This window comes from Talpa occidentalis, unplaced genomic scaffold, assembly GCF_014898055.3.
Source record: "Talpa occidentalis isolate TD23 unplaced genomic scaffold, MPIMG_talOcc4v2.1 talOcc4.13, whole genome shotgun sequence".
In the NCBI taxonomy this organism is placed as follows: Eukaryota; Metazoa; Chordata; class Mammalia; order Eulipotyphla; family Talpidae; genus Talpa; species Talpa occidentalis.
The window spans coordinates 12,527,276-12,544,658 of NW_023601322.1; the positions used below are offsets into that span (position 1 = coordinate 12,527,276).

At 51.3% G+C, this 17,383-nt stretch overlaps 1 protein-coding gene across 1 annotated transcript in view; it reads right to left on the minus strand.

Moving 5' to 3' along the window:
• ONECUT2 (one cut homeobox 2) overlaps window positions 1-17,040 on the minus strand; it is a 36,850-nt gene extending 19,810 nt beyond the window's left edge. Inside the window, exon 1 of the mRNA XM_037509704.2 lies at window positions 15,816-17,040. Coding sequence (XP_037365601.1) covers window positions 15,816-17,040 — 1,225 coding nt within the window. The remainder of the gene's footprint in view (window positions 1-15,815) is intronic.
• Between the last annotated feature and the right edge of the window lie 343 nt (window positions 17,041-17,383).

A 17,383-nucleotide genomic window follows, 5' to 3' on the forward strand; every position in this document is an offset into this window, starting at 1 on the left:
AGTATGTGAAGGCAGACTGCAAAAAATAGCTCCATTCACCCTTCCTTGTACCCAGGCTTCCTGCCCTGTAATCACACAGTGCCCACTCACTGTCTCTGTACTCTGTGATCAGACTTGCTGTCACCGGTAGAATGTTACAGAGTATGGATTGCTTCTGTTTTTCCCTTTGCTATACCATGAGAAGAACATTCCTCATCACCCTGATGGTCCCAGGACACAGTGGGAAACACATGAGTAGGGCAAACCCAGGCGAGAACAGCATAGATCTGCTCAATCTTGCAGAACAAAATGTTTATTGCTGAATGCTGGGACTTTTAGGGTGGCTTCCTTCTTGGCAATATTTTTGCAATAGGGAACTGATAACTAGCAGGTAACAGAAATTCAATAAATCTGAACTTTATTTGCTTCTCTCCCCCTCCCCAAAGTCATTCAGTCCCTTGGGTCACCAGTCTGAGGAAGGGGTGATGTGAAGATAATTAATTGTGAAGATAATTCATCAGCCTGTTACTTGACAACTACTTCATACAGGTCATCTTTAACAGTAATCATTCCCATTTTATAAAGGAGGAAACAACAAATTCAGAGCTTAACTTAGGGCTTGGAAATGGCAAAGCCAAGCCTGTCTCAGTTCAGAGCCCAAGACCTTTCAGGAAGCTGAGCTACCCTGTTGATACAACCAAGATCATCTAGGTGGCAGGGCAGTGAGAAACAGTGCTTGGTGCCTCCAACTCCTTCCCAGCAGTGTAGGGGAGAGGCATCTGCATCCTTTAGACAAGATGAGGACCCGCTGTAGATACCCTCTCTTCTTACTTTAGAGGCTCTTCCCCATCTCAGAGAGGGAGGCTCATCTTCTAGGGATTTCCAGGACACAGAGTTCTAAGAAGGCAGAATTTTTTGGCTCCTGAGCTAGTATGTCTTATATTCAAAACACCCATCTAGCTGTGCTGTGGATTTTCTGCCCTTTCGCCTCTAACCCAATCACCTACCTACCCACCTCTCTGTTCTTTTGGTTGACTTTCTAGAATCTGCCTATGGAAGCCTGAGGTTCTAGGTACTGCTCAGGGAGGCGCGAGCTCAGCAGTATGGACACTCCTGGTGCCACCTGATTCCTTTGGGCAGAGGAAGAGGCTGAGGCATAAGTCAAGGAGAGAAAAAAGAACAGAGTGTGATGGGTCTTGGTGCCAGCCATGCCCAGGCTTTGGTGCCCCAGCCAGAGGAAAGGGTGGTCTCTCATTGGGAGTAAAGACTCTTCAGTGAGGTTTCTGAGCTGCTTCCTGCTCTGCCTGGCTCTGCCTCTGTGTCAAAGCATTCTTGGTTTGGCTACGCAAGGCACACAAATGACAGTCACTTAGGTCAATTGCTTAGCGAGCAAACCTAATTATCACGCAGCATGGCGATGCATTCAATTAAAGGCATCAGGAGAAAAAGGTCTGGAATATTTTAACAATAAATTCTGTTCATATATGCTTTTTTCATAGTTTGTTACTTGTATGATATGAGTGCCAAAACAGAACTGTAGAAGAAGATAAAATATTGCAAGACAATATATACTTTTCACTTAAGACATATAGCAAAATTATATTAGTTTCAGGTTCTTACAAAAGTTGAGATAATAAAATCTGTTTTCACTTAATCCTGTATGGATATTGTGAGAGTCAATGAGGATTTATCTGCTCAAATCTTAGAAATCCAGTAAAATCCAAGGTGAAGAAAGTTAATTTCCCCCTTTCTTTGCTTAGTTCAGTACTATGTGTGCGAAGCTGCGGATGTCTCTGAAAATTTTGAACTACTGGGGCTCAAGGATCTCAAGTAACTTCATTGATGTACTCATTTGCAAAAAAAAAAAATAAGAAAACAAGAGGGTAAACATAAAAATACTGACCTCTGCCATTTTTTTTCTTTACAGATAAATTTGAGTCAAAAGAATTTGCTATATATCTAAGAATTTTTTGTATATCAAGGAATGACCATTTAAACACAAATTCAGTTTATTGATCATTGAAATGACTAAGAAGTCCCTCTGATTTGCTGATGGATTTGCAGGGTTAATTGTTTGAAAAATGGGTAACATTTTGGCTGTGTGTGGAAGCAGAACAAGCTTTGTTATTAACCAAGTAATCGTGGGCACTGTTTTATCCATATTAAATTTATGTCTCAGATGAAAATAGGAATCCATTTTTGTTATGCCAGCATTTCTGTCAATGATCAATAATTATGGAAAGCCCTTTTAACAAAGGGGAGGCTTGAAAAGAAAGTCAGCTATAAGTAAACATACACAATCTATTCCCCCCCAGAGTGCCTGAAATTGGGAGATTCTGTAAAGTTAGGCAGGAATCCATCAAGAGACTGACTTGAAAAAGATGCCGTCCATGGAGTGCAAACTGGTCCAACCACTATGGAGAGCTGTGTGGAGATTTCTGGACCTACTAAACATAGAGCTTCCATATGATCCAGCAATTCCACTCCTAGGTATTTACCCAAAGGACACAGAAACATCAATTCCAAAGAGCACCTGCACCCCTATGTTTATAGCAGCACTATTTACAATAGCTAAGCTTTGGAAACAACCCAAATGCCCAAAAATAGATGACTGGATCAAGAAGATGTGGTCCATATACACCATGGAATATTACTCAGCATTCAAAAAAGATAAACACATGCAATTTGCAGCAACATGGATGGCGCTGGAAGGGATCATGCTCAGCGAAATAAGCCAAAAAGAAAAAGAAAAATACCGGATGGTCTCACTCATAGCAGGAATCTAGAAAACTTAAATAAGGGACAAGGAAAATGAATATAAGAAAGTGAAAATCAAAATCAACAAAAAACTATGAACCAGAGACACTTTTTGGGGGGTGGGGGGCGGGAGGGGAAGGATTGGGGTCAGAATGGGGCGTTTGCAATTGTATGGGGGAATATAAAAATAAAATTTATTATTTAAAAAAAAAAAAAGATGCCGTCCATGGATTCAGCCACGGACCAGCAGCTGTGGGAGGCACAAGGACATGATATCCTCCTCTAGGGCCACAGCAAAGGGAGACACAGAGAGACGTAGGGAATGGAGTAAGACCAGAGCTGAGAAGCTATTGGGCAGCACGCAACAGATGGCTGCAGAGGAGTGCAGGAAAGGGAGGGGAAAGAGGGGGCTAAAGTCGATTGGAAAGATTGCAGACGAGGATCTGAAGTGGCCAGAAAGGAGAGAACCTGGAGAGATACAGGTGAGATAAGGCATTCCAGGTAGGAGGAACAGAGCATGCAAAGACTTGAACATGGCAAAGAGGGCAATGTATGCGGAGAGCCGCATAGAAGAAGTACCTGACTGGAGCAGATTACCTTGGGGCCACAGTCAGCACTAAAATGGATCTCTTCCCAGTGTCTAGTGACCATCATTTCACACCCTTCACCCCATTGGTGAAATCTGAAGCTTTCACTGTGACTGAACCCCACTTCAAGATTCCCTTTAACAACTCACACATACCCGCAGTATCTTAGCTTCCATTGATGAGAACTTGACAGCATGAGAAATGAAATACTGCTCAAAAATCATACCAATGAGGGCCTCCCTGGTGGTGCAAGGGGTTAAGATGCAACCTATGAAGCTATCCACAGCCACTGCAGCACGAGTTCGATCCCCAGCTGGCCAGGGAGCAGCCCACATGGTGCAGCAGACCTCTCGCCCACTGCTGACTTGCCCTTTGCTCCCCTCAGCAGTGTATTTCAGTCAGTCCACCTGTTCTGTTCCCCACTCTGTCTCTGGTGAATCCTCTCACCCTCCCTCACCTCTGGCCCACACCCCAGTTCTTGTATGCATACTAAATCTTTTTTTTAAAAAAGGGAAAACATCACAAGATCTATTCTTAAAAAAAAAAAAAAAGAAGTCACTTGAGCCTCGAACATGAACTGAAATGAACTCTGGTATACATTAAAAAGCAAATGAATCCAAGGAGATTTTTTTTAAAGGTTTAGATTTGGGAATCTGTAGCTCTATTTCAGAAAAGTAAAATGTTCTTTTATTCCAAGTATATTTTTGTATTGGGAGTCGAAATGACTAAAGGAGACGTCCTGTTTATATAGCAGTATTGTCAAAATATCTTTTAAAAAACCACACTGAGTTCACTAGAAAGGAAATGCATTTAGTACAAGCCCTTGAAGAATGTACTGCCTTATTTTAATAAGACATAGTGATGCATATAAAATAGACTTTAAAAAAGGCTTTGCTTACTGTCAAATCCATGTTTTACTGGAAAAGGTTTTGATAATGCAACCCAATAGCTACTAAGAAATGCATGTCTGCAAATTCAAAGATCATATGGCTTGAAGAAACTGCTCTAATCAGTGTTTATCAAATACATTAAAAAGAGTTCTTAGGTTTGATTCAAATACATTCCTGTTCTGTTTAGACACAGAAAATTACTGTTTTCAACATTGAGAGTATATGCCCTACCATATTTGTTTTGTTTGGGATTGTATTTTCCTTCCTTTTACCCAAGAGCTACTTGGAGTTTAAAGATGAATTGTTACAGGAAAGAAAATCTCATCTATCATGCTCTTGTTTTTCTTTTAAAGAGGGCAACTGTCTGTTCCTATGCTCCCCCTTCCTGAAAACAACTTCAGCAGCAAACTAGGCTCGATCTGAAGTTCCCTGAAATAAAGCAAAGGTTTACATTTTAATTAGCTTTGGGAAGCCAATGGCCATTTTACTAGAAACCCAGAGATGTGAGCTGTGCCCAATGTAAACCAAAAAGACCCACCTGCTTCTTTTCTTTGGAATAACAACACAAATCATGCCAGAGTCAGGGGTCAGTGCCCAATGCCAGCTCCTGCGAGGGCCAGGGCCACATGATTCCATTGTGTGGCTGGAGGAAGTGACCCATCCCTTGGCCATAAGAAGCAATGGAGAGGCTTTTTAAATTGTTTTTGTGTTTGTTTGTTTTTTTTTTTGAATGGAGGTAACATTGGTTTACGATGCCATGTATATTCAGAGGTACAGGTCCACACCTCTTCTGTATGTATATTGCCACATCGCACCCACCACCAAGGTACCCACAGTCAAAAGATTCTTTTTAATGAGAACCCCATCAAGCCCCCTCAAGAAAGCAAACACAATTTCTAGATGTATCACAGGTAGTGATGTCACACAGCTGGCTTTTCCTGCGACATTACTGCTGACATGAAAACATTGTTGAAAACATATTTTTTAAAAAATCAGGAACATGTGGATGGGAAAAACAAAACATCCATTTGTGTGTACCTGGGGGTTGGGGGGGGGAGTGAAGAGGTCTCCAGCAAACTGTAAACCCTGAAAGGAAATCCTAAATCTGAAATATCATGTTGAGAGCAGCAATCAACCCCTGCAGAAGGCAGGAACACAGAGGGAAAAATAGTTCAATTCCTCTGCCCCCAACAGTGGTAATACTCTTCCCCTTTTGAAGGAAAGGGTCGCTTAGCATCTTTTGTCCTTTCACCCGCTGCAGCCTCCTCTGCCTTTATTATCGGGGACCTCACACAGAGAAGCGAGCAGCCTCCGGATTGGAGAGGAAAATCTGCGGCTCTGTTTGGTCGGGGACTCAGAGATCTAGAGAGAGGGAACTACCGAGCAGGGTCTTGCTCGGATTCAACCCGGTTTAGGGCCCGTCTCCTTTCTCTGGGTGGAGATGCGCGAATTCGCTCAGCTGCCAGCGCGAGGCTCCAGGGGCGCTCCGTGGCGCTGTTCGTGGTGCTGAAGCCCCAGCCGGGCGCGGACCGGGCCACCCACCACAGGTGCCGGCTGCCAGGGGCTGCGGGCCTGAATCGATGTGAGGCGAAGTCTGGAAACAGCTGCCGCCCACAGAGCTACAGCCAGCTCCTCAGTTTGGCTCCAAGTCTAGCCCACTGGCTCACTTCTTTGCAACTGCAAAACGACTGGATCACTTTTACTCTTCCCAGGAGATTTCATAGAGCCCACCTCTGGCTCGCTGATTTGGCATATACCTTCCCTGATGTTCTTCCTGCCCATACCAATACTCTCTACTCCCTCTGTACAATATTTTACTTTTGCAGAGCAACTTACAGTTGGCACAGCCCTCACAGGCACCAGAAGTGGAGTAATTTCTCTTACACATATAACCATCCTTCTCTCTTAGGGATTTTTTTTTTGCTTTGTTTGTTTCTCTTTCCCCAAACACTCTCTAACTAAGCAAGAGACTATTACCCCAATGTTCAGGTTGGGAGACTTTCCGTACCCATCATGGTAGAACCACTGACTTCTCTTTAACAATGACTTAGAAGAGAGAGGTCTGAGCCCCAAAGAACCGAGAAAAAGTCCCTTGAGAAATTTTTAGGAAAATATGGGTTGTGAGGACATAAAGACTTGGGGGCTAATGAAGACATAAAGACTTGGAACAAAATGAAGGAACAGACTTGGGCTTTGGTGGGGGGTGGGTGCAAGGTGTACTGCAGTTGGAAGACTCCCGGCAGGTGGCGCTCTAGCTCAAGGTGCTCTGGGTGGGATGCCCTGACTGTTCCTGGCTCCACCTCAACCCTTCCTTCTGCTAAGCAACCTAGGAGCCATGTTGGGAGGTCTGCCTTCCTCTTGATCCAAGCACTTATCCAGACTGTATTCCTGCTAAAAAGCACCGTTTGCACAATTCTATTTACTGTAATGCATGCTGATGAAGGCAACACAAATAGAAAAGAGAGGGTCAGTGGGAGGATTTTTTTTTTCCCTAGTGTGATTGACGTGCTCAGAACAAAACTGTTTAATCATCAATAACATGATTCAGCAATTGGGAAATGTAAACAAGTTGTGCAAGGGCTGGCTCTGGTCAAAGCTCTGGAGGGGGCCCATGGGCTGGGCCAAGCTTGGGGAGGGCAATGCCAGCTGGGTACCTCCCTCCCCCCAGGGCAGAGCTGGCAGCACCTACAGTCTGACTGGGGTGACCTTTGGCTTTTGCAGCATACATGCGGTTGGGCTGGGGTTAATGGCATTTTGCAGGGAGCTCCGATTGAGTAAACAAAAAATGTCTTGCCCTGTTCTAATGGAGCACATTATTCTAAGGCCTAAGCCTCCGTCCAGGCCCCTGCAGCTGCTCTGCAGGTCAGTGCTACCAATAAAGCAATTAGCCAATGAGAAAACTCTTCTTCCCTGAGGGGGACTCCAGGGTTTTGTTGCAGTTGCTGTGCTTTGCTTTGGGTTTTTAAACAGGCGATCCAAGCTGATCTGAGCCTCTTCTATCAGACTCCAGGATGAGGACAGTGAAATTGTATGTTTGCTGAGTGTGATGTTTTTAAGGGACTGGTCCCTTGTTCAGCACAGCCTGGAGAGCTCACGGCTTCCTGTTCAATTAACCTGAACCATAGTTGAACTCTGCCCTTTGAACTCACTCAGCAGATAAATACATTAGCTCACCTAAGGAATCATTAATATTTTTCAATCACATAAAGCAAACATGAATGTCTGAACACAACCCTAGAGATAGCCAAGTAGGAATAGCACATGTACCACACTGAAAAAAAAAATCACACATGTGTGTTATGTACAGAACAAAAAGAGTCAAAGAAGTGAAACAGATCATGGCGACGGTTTGGGAAACAAAAAAGCTTTCATTTTCATAATCTGTAAGCATTAGGGACAAAGAATAACATTCAGCAATTCCTAGTCCATCCACACTGCTCTACAGAAAAGTTGAACCTGACTCTGGGTCTATTTTCTACCCACTCCCTTCAGAACACACAACTCCTCGCTCGCCCACTCTCTCTCTTTTGAAATGACTTGAGTGTCTGTGCTCTATACACAGTTCAAAATACTGCATTTCTGGGAATAATTCTATTCCTGACTTGCTACTTATGAACCAAACTCATTTTTGTGGAAATAATACTACTTTTAAGTGAAACAGATTAAATGAACCAAACTAGTAGCTTGGTTTAAATAATTTTACAGTAGAAAAAGATGTTTCTGAGATGAAGCTACTCTGTATATCAGCTGATTTTCTTTTGTGGGGGAAAAAAGAGATGCTAAATAAATCTGTGTTGTCCTTATTCAGGCATGTCATCCTAGAAGAATGAGGAAAACATCCCCAACCAAATCATCACACATTTCAGTTTGATTCCATTTCACTTCCCACAATTTTGCTTCCTGAGCCCTCCCCTCCTACCCCATTTCATTTTTGTTTGGTTTGGAGTGTGGGCTTAATGCCCAGCTATCCTAGATGAGAACACTTAAAGGAATATCACAAGCGCGAAGGGTAAATCTATTGAACGAGGGTCTTTAACTATGTGGTTTCCTTAAAGGGAAAGGTTGGATCAATAGGATCAATATGAAAGGTTTCCCTGGCCCTGCATAAAAGGGTAAGGGCTTCTCTTTTCACTGGTTTAACTTTACTCTCTGACAAATGCAAATCAATGGATCTGTGTTTACAACAGATTCCCTAACAGACCCAACCTGGGTAAATCCCAGAGCCTCACCCTGGGGGTGGGGAGTCCAAGCTGGCTCTAGGGGTATGTTCTAGAGCAGAGCTCCAGGCTCAAGACCCTGGCACTGGAGTGGGGCACAAGCTGGCAATGGCTACCACTCAACATTAAAGAAGGGGCTTGCTTTCCCCGGGCTCCTGCTACTGATGCTTGTGGTCACACCAAAGAGGGTAAAAAATGGAAAGGCAAACAGGCTTCCCCTAGGATGTTTCAACCCGACCTAAATATAAAGCCCAATTTGGTGAGCCAGTCAACCTTGTTTCCCACCACTAAAGATTAGGGAGGTTGATTGCACAGAGGACACACAGATGGACTGAAATTATCTACAATTGGAGCAGCACCAGGATTTGAGCACGAGAAGGATTTTTCTGCCCTTTCTTAGGTGGTAACTGGCTCTCTTAGCAATGACAAGGCAAACCACTAAAACTGTGGATTCTTTTCCCCTTAATTTTACCTTTCCCTTTAAAAACGTGATGCTTTCCAGAGATTACATGACTTCAAGTCAATACCAGTTACAGAGAAATTATTTTTCTTGCTGCAGAAGAAAGTATATGTATATTTGATTACAGGAGCCAAAGTCCAATGCTGATTAAATTACATTGGAGGTGTGCTTCCAACCCAAACAAAGTCTGCTTTCTACAGAAGAGTAATGGATCTTCAAATGATGAGAGAGGCGCCGAGGTGGAATGCAGAGCCTCCCTTCCCTCTGGGACAATTTGTGTGGGACATTTTTTCATAACAAATGTCCACAGCTTCTAGGAATCCTGCTTCCCAAATGAGACTATCTCAAGCCACACTCCCACAGCCTCTGCCTCCGTGGCCTGTCAGGCATGGGATGGGCTGCGTTACCTTACCTGCCCCTACAAAAAACTAAGCCCATTTTTCAGTCCTTGCCTTGAGTGAGACTTGGGAACCAAAAAGTCCTTCCCAAAGGCACTGAAGTCATTTAGGGGGACAGACTGAGTGATGAGGGGTGCCAATAGGTCTCCGCCCCATCTTGAATGGGCTCTGCATGTGACAATATAAATGACATCATAATGGTCTCTCTCCTCCAAGAAAAGTGCCCCCCTGGAGGAAGTGGCATTCTCCAGGTCAGGAAAAACAAGCGCCTCTGAGAGGGTTAGGGTGAGCATAACCTGAAGTCTGTGGATGAAGTTTAAAGCCCAGGGTACCTCGACAGTCACCCCTTTCCCCAGAGACTTTATCCAGGCAATTATTTCTATTTATTCCCTCCTCATTTCTTCCCCTTCCTTTGGCAAAAACCCAGAAACTAAATCTTTCTGCTTTTGCTTTGAGGTTTCCATTCCTCCAGGGATCCCCCTACATGACACCATTTTTACAGAAGACAGTTTGTGCCATCACCAGTTATGGTGGGGGGGGGGCTTGAGGGATCTGGGGGGCAGTAGTGCTTTCTTCCTGAGAACTTTCAACCCCTTTTCTCTGAACTTCCTTTAGCAATGTGTTCTAAAGACCAGGAAGCCAAGAGGTGACCCAAAAAGTGAAGGCTTGGGTTGAGGATGGCAGGAGAGGCAGGCTCTCCTTCCTTTGAGGATCAGGCTTGGTGCTCAGGAAGGCAAAGAGGCTCAAGTTCCTGTTGCCTGGGCAGACCTGGCTCTAGAGGAGACTCTGGGGGACTGGGGGTAGGAGGGCACCTTCTGAGGTACCCTCACATTCTGTCTTCTAATTTGGGGGTAGGGAGAGCCTAAGACCCCACTTTGTAAAGCTCATTTGCCCCTCATAGGACCTAGAGGCTCTTGAAAAGGGCCTTGGATCCAGAAGTAAGCCCCTGTCCTTTACCCACCCCCCCCTTCTGTATCTGGTCACCTGACCTAGCCGGCTATAGTTTTTGGAGGGGTCTAAGAACCCAGAAGCCACAGCAAAGTGCCCTTATTCAAAGACAGCCACTGGTGGGAGCATGACCCCCACCTCTGGAGAGGACGGACAGAAACACCTGCTGGCATCTGCATACCTCACCACACAGCAATGCAAGCTTGTTTTCTCTCGCCTTCCTCTTTTCCAGTTTTGTTCTTGGAGAAGGAAGGACGGCTTTCTCCTTCCAGGGTGAGACCATCTCTTCAAGGAAAAGTTGGGCTTTCTCCAAATGAAGGAGCCATACTTTCAAAACCACCAAAACACTTTTGGTTCCTGCCACCCCCACGACAGGCTGAGCTGCTTCATTCTTCCCAGTAAAATTCATGGAGGCCTTTCTCCTGGAAGAACAGCCACCGCTTGACAGGGGAGAGTGGTTAGCAGGGTGGACCGCTCTCTCCGGCTGCAAGAGCTTAAGAATTCTTTTCCAGTCAATTCTGGAGACTCAGAGAAAACCTCCTTGGTAGGTGTCTCAGAGAGGACGTTCTTTCCAGTGGGTGGAAAGAGGAAGAGGCTTTCTTAGGAAGAGGTTTTCTTACCTTCCCGCCCCAGCTAGGGCAGGAAACAAAACTCTTCCCTGGTTGACTCAATCAGCCCAGGGAAGCGCTGACTCTACCATTCCAGGGAATGAAGTCCAGACTTTTGTCACCAGGGTAGCGTTTAATTGTCCAACTAATGCATCTACTAGAAAGTCTGTGGATGGGAACATTCAACGCAAATGTTCTCTTTTCATGAAAAGGACAGTTCACAGATCAAGACGCTTCCAGGTTATATAGCTGGCAGCTTTCTAAAGTTTCCAAAAGTTGGGCTCCCTCCCCCAGGTGAGGCTTGGTTGTTCCCGCATATCTGGAGACCGAATTTCCAGGATGGTTTCGAAGGAGGAAATAAGGTGCCCTGGGCCCTGCTGGTCTAACCAGGGGACGCGCCAGCGGGAGGCGCCGGGCCCTGGGGAAGAGAGCCGGAGGGCGAGGGGCTGCCCCGCGCCGCGCCGTCCCGCACCCCGCCGCCCCAGAGCCCGAAAACCCGAGACTGCAGCCAGTTCCGCGCCCCAGCGAGCGGGGCAGGAAGGGGAGGTCAAGGCCTCGCGCGGGAGGAGCTGCCGCCGACAGGAACCTTCCCCGAACTGGGGAAGCAGCAAGGCCAGAGTGCTGGGGAGCCAGGGCGCTGGGGAGCCGGGGCGCTGGGGAGCCGGGGCGCTGGCGGGAGCTCTGCTGGGAAGGGCGTGCCGTCGTCGGGCTTACTGGAAACGCGCGGATCAGGTTCCAGATCAATGAAATCTGGGTCCACACGTTTACGTTATTGTTGCCAGCATTAATGCTCTTTTAATCTTCTAAACATTATCAGCATCGATCTCCCTCCATATACACATTTGTTTGAGAAAGTGACATAACCACATGGTAGAAAGTCTGAATAAAAATAAACGCGCGGCCTCTCGCGTCCAGGCGCCGGCAGCGGCTGCGTCTCGCGCTCGGCTCCACCACCCGCGCTCGCGCCCCGCCCCGCGCCCACCCACCCCAAGGCAAGTTCCAAAGGTGCGCTCTGAGCACCCGGGATTCGACGAGGCAGCGACAGCAGCCAGCTTTTCAATTATTAATGCGGCCAGTCAGCAGGCGGAAAACGTGGCGTGTTCTGCACCGGCACCGTCGCGTTCAGCCTCCCGGGCTGATCTACTGGGGTGGACCCGCTGGACCGCGAGCCGGAGTCGCGGGAGGGCCCGGGGGAGAGGGTTTCGCAGGAGGTCGCCACCCCCGCTCCTGGGCTTGGAGATTCGGGAGGGCCAGCGCAGCCCGGGACGGCCTGGCACCAAGGAGACGCACGCACGTGCCGCCCCTCTCGGGACCCCTGCGCGAGGCTCCCGCCACACTTGGCCACTGCGGGCACCAGGTGCCCAGGCGACACCGTGGCGGTTGGTTACGGGTCCTGGAGGTTTGAGCAGAGGTGGCTATGGAATGGCCACTGGGAGGTCCGGCGTCTGTCAGCGCGGGGACGGGAGGCAGCTCCCGCTGGCCGCCCCCGGAGCCGGGGTGAGAGGCAGAAACTTTGCCAGGCGCTGTGCGCCTTCCCGGGGAGTTGAAGGAAACCGCTCCGCTGCCAGGGCCCAGGTTTCCATCCGCAGGCCCCCGTCCAAGTTCTCGCCGGATTCGCTCAGTTTCCCTCCGTATTCACGTCTGTACTTAATTCAGAGGCCTCGTGGGCACAAAGCCCGAGAGTGTTTCTTCTCCACCCCGCGGGAGTTTGCCCACCGGTCCCTCGCCGGGTTCATGAGAACTCACTGCCCGGCGGGAGCCAGTCTCGGAGACCGACAAAGCGGCGCGGCTGTGACCACGACCTGCCCTCCTCAGCCTTTCCGGGCAACATGGTGCACTTTAAGTCCATTTCTCTAAAATCGAGTGCCGGGGTAATCTGAGTTTTCCCGATGTCTTCGTATGTCCCCTCCATGCGCCCGGGCAGTGGGCTGGGGAGACGCGTGGGGCGCAGGGGGGAGAGGAGCGGCAGGTCGCCTCTGGGGACAGGGCGTCCCCTACCCAGCGGTGAGACTGGCGGGTGCTGGCCTAAATCATCTGATTCTTGAGGTCCTTCAAACCCGGTGTGCTTGGGCCTCTGGCAAGACCCTGAGGGGCCCAAAGTGAGACGAAAAAGGGAAACTATACAGGAGAGCTAGAGAGAGAAGAGACCTGGTTTGGACGAGATGGGGTGGGGTGGGGGGCGTCTCTGCGAGGAGTGGGGCCTGGGAGTCAGGGCCAGCGCCCCTGGAGCCACTGGGCTTGTTTAACCCCGGGAGCCACCGATGCGGGCCCTCAGCGGCATCCCGGCGGGGATTCCGATCAATACTCCTTGGCGGAGAAGGCCTCGGCTTTTCTTCTCCATTTGCTCCTGTCCCCTAGCGCTCCTGAGCACATAATACCTACTTACCAGGCCTGGCTCCCGCGTCAGTGTCTGAAGAGACTGATCTACTGACCCCAAACTGAAAAGCCTCCTATGTAATAATAACCACTCAGCACACTTGTAGTTGCTGATAAAATGGCCAGATAAAAAGGCTAAAGCTCTTGTCCCTTTTCAACTCCGGGTAATAAAACAGACACACATTTGAATGCTTGAGCAAATCAGGGTCCTCAGCAGGAATTTCCTATTCACTGAAGGAGGTTTTCAGTCTCCCATGAAGGTGGCTTCAGGATTCTACCAACAAAAAGCTCAGAGGCCAGCAGCCCCTGATCAGTCACCGCTTGGACCCTGCCAGGGTGGGGTGATGGGACTGGGGACCCTGGGGGATGGCACATTCTCCTTCATGCCAGCAGCTCGTCGGGCCATAGGAAAAGCTGATACTCCCTGAGAATTACTTGCCACATTACTTCAGACTTACATAGGCAGAGGCACGTGTTTTTTGGTGGTTTTTTTTTGTTGTTGTTGTTTGTTTGTTTGTTTTTAACAGTTCTGGCCTTTTCAGGGACAGGCCTGAGGGGGCGGCAGCGCTCTGAAATGGACTGGAGTAAAATAGCTGTCATTCTGCTTTCAACTCTATCCCCGGCCCCCAAGACTGGCTGCCAGACGTCCTCAGACCACCTGTGCCCAGAAGCCAGCCCAGTAGTAGAGTTCCCCTAGAGGGGCCAGGGTTGTTTTTCGGGGATCTAATACAAAGGGGTACCACACTGTTTGGAGTGGTCTAGTAAGATTCCAATTTATTTCTCACCACTACTATCTTAACTGCTTAATCTTTGCTAGGAACCAAGAGCAAATTAAAGATAATTGTAGGCGAGGAAGTCAGCGAAAGGCAAAAGTACATTCCTAATTCCAGGCAAAGTATTTGGATCTCCCCGATTTGAAGAAGCTCTTTGGAGGAAAGCTAGCTTTTTTTTTTTTTTTTTACCTTTTCAGATCAACACTTCTGGGCGATCATCTACTAGAAACGGGAATCTTCCAACAGCTGGCAAAGGTGGGGGCTGTCAGAGCCGAAATGCCCCCTCCTAAGCCTGGGTGAACACGCTGGTGGTTTCTCGCCCCCACCCCGTGGGTCTGTGGTCAGTAGAGCGTGTCCCATCCTCCAGGCTGGAAAGCCCCTGAGCCGGGAAGCCTGAACTTGCCGCTCAGGACGCCGGGGCAGCACCTACTTAAATCAGAGCCTCCACCTGCTCTTCCCCCAGGTGACTGGATGGCTAGAGATCGCCCCGGTTCAAGATAAGCTGTCCATCCCGACTCGCAGTCGGGTAGTGCGTGTCCTCTCAGTGTGGCGCCTGGACACTTTTCCCCTTTGACCCGCGGCGCGGTCCCGGGGGCAGCGCGATTGCCACGCGCCCGGCGTTGGGTTTGCGCGCACAAAAGCGCGCAACTCCATGCCAGTGGCAGCCGCTGCTGCGCCTTCCTCTCTTGCTCCCGCCGCCCACACAGGAGGTTTCTGTGCTCCTTAGAACAATAGAGGGCTGTACCTCGCGGCTCGGCCGCTAGAGGAGGCACAAAGAGCCAAGCCGGCTCCAGAACAATGTAAGCAGAACGTCCACCCGTCCCCTCCCGCCGGCCGCCCTCCCCGCCGCCGCGCAACGCGCACTATCAGCGTCCGCTTAATGCAAAGGCGGAGCCAGTAGCCCGCGGCCAAGATGCATTAACTAACCTGCATCTTAATTTCCCAGCACCTCTACCCGCGAGCGCCAGGCTTCTCCAGTAGCCCAACCAAACCTTGGCCAATCCATCCCAGGAAACGCTGGGAGCGGGGCAGGGGCGGCCGGCGAGTGAGACAGGGCGCTTTCTCACTCTGAGTTTTTCCTCCCCGGTCCTCCCTAAGAGGCGAACGTGACAGTCCCAACCTTCGTCCTGGCACTCTCCCCTCGCTGTGAGCAGCGACTCGGGAGCTGACCCAAGCCCGCTCTTGCGCTCAGGAAGCCCCGGCGGCGCCAAGGCCAAGGCCGGAGATGAGCTCAGGAAGCGCAGTGGTACCTCGGCCACCAGTTCCCCGCGCGGGCAGAGCCCTGACTCCTGCCAGTGCCCAAAGAAGTTTGCCTGACATGGTGGGTAGGAGGATAACAGAGATCTTTTTCCCTTTTGAAGAGCAAAAAGTCCCTCAAATGCCTCCATGCAGGGAGACAGGCAGCCTGGAAACCTGAAATGTATTGTCTAAACAAGAGTTCAAGTGCACGGGATTTTGCATAAGGGCAACCCTCAGCCTCGGAGTCCCGGGAAGAGAGGGCTCCTAACAGACACCGCGCACCCCCGGCGCGCCCCCCACAACTGGGAAGGGCTGCAAAGAGAGGACAAAGTTGGCACACTGGAGGAATGGAGTGGGCGTGGGGTGGGTCCGTGAAAACTCAGAGAGGGGGGAGAAGAAAAAGAAGAGGAAAAAAAAAAGAGAGAAAGAGGAAGTGGAAGAAGAAATAAAGTCAAGAAGAAATAGAAAGCTATGGGGGAGAGGAGTGGAGAAATGAGTAGTTGTGCTGACTTGGGGCCGTAGCACCCCCCAGCCCTCTTCCCAGCAGCCTGACAGCAGGCGACCCCCGACCCCCCTGGCTTACCTGCCAGGCGTAAGGCGGACATGCGCTGGAACTCGGGCTCCTGCAGCCACTTCCACATCCTGCGGAAGGTCTCCCTGCCAGATTTGAGTTTACTCCACGGTTTTGGGTTCCGGAGCAGGTCGGAGAGCGTCCCCTGAGACCGGCACAGCACCCTCTGCGCAAAGATCGCCTGCGGGATGCTGTAGCGCTTCAGCTCGGCGGTGATGCGCTGGGCCACCTCCTTGGTGTTGATCTCCTCCAGCTGGCCCGACGTGGCCACCTGCGACCCGGAGGAGGACGAGGGTGGCCGCTCGCGGCTGGGCGCCAGCACCGGCCCGTGCGACTGAGCGTGGCCCGGGTGGTGCAGGCCGTTGAGGTGAGACATCATGGCCGCAGGCGGGGTGCCCAGGCCGCGGGACAGGTGCTGCTCGCCGCGGGTCAGCATGGCAGTGTGGTGCGCGTCGAAGTTGGGGCTGAGCATCTTGTCGTGGCCCGGCGGCCCGTAGTTGGGCAGACTCTGCTGCGCGTTGTGGAGGCCGCCCAGCCCGTTGCCCAGCGGCGTGGCGGCCAGCGGGGACAGGCTCTGGCTCATGCCGGGCATCTCCTTGTAGGGGCTGTAGAGGTTGTTCATGGCCGGGAGCCCGCGCTCGTCCCGCATGAGCGTGAAGCTGCCGCTGACGTTGCCCGACAGGCGCTGGTGGTGGTGGTGGTGGTGGTGGTGCGGGTGGTGGTGCGGGTGCGGGTGGTGGAACTTGTCGGACACGGTGGAGATGGGCGGCAGCGGCTGGAGCGGCGTCAGCGTGGTGTAGGTGTTGGTCATGCCCATGCCGGGCGGCGACGACTCGCAGGACATGGTCATGGCGTGGTGCAGCGGGATGGAGAGCTCCGGCCGGTAGTCGCCGCCGTCCAGGATCGAGGCCATGCTGGTGACCATGGCCGAGCGCGAGGCCGCCGCGGCCGCGGCCGCCGCCGTGCCCAGCTCCTGGTGCGCCGTGGGCGGCGGCGGGCCCCGGAGCGCGCCGGCGGCGCCGCGGCCCGCGTGGTGGGGGCTGGGGCTGGCCAGCAGCTCCTGCTCATGGCCCGGGCCCCCGCCGCCGGCCCCGCCGGCCCCGCCGCCGCCCCCGCCGGAGCCGCCGCCGGCCGGCCCGTGCAAAGTGCCCAGACTTTCCATTGTCAGCTCCGGGTTCATGGCGCAGCCTTCTAGGTCTTTGGTGAGGCATCGATAGGCGGTGTAGGCAGCCTTCATTCAGTCCATCGGGGCCCGGGGGCGGCGGGGTCGGCGGGGGCGGCCGGCGGGCTGGCGGGGCGCGCGTGGCGGGCCCGCCGCGGGCGCGGGGCGGCGCGGGGCGCGTGGAGAGCGCGCGTGCGGGCGTGCGCCCCGGCTCCGGCTCCGGCTCCGGCTCCGGCTCCGGCGGGCGGGCGCGCGGGGTGGGGGCGGGGTGGGGGCGGCGGGGCGCGCGTGCGGGAGAGGGGAGGGGGCGGGGAGGGAGGGAGGGATCACCGGGCCCCGCCGCTCGGGCCGGCGCGCTGCCTCGCCATGTCCGAGCCCGCTCCGGCGCCGACGTCTTCTGTTTGGGTGAGCGGGAGCT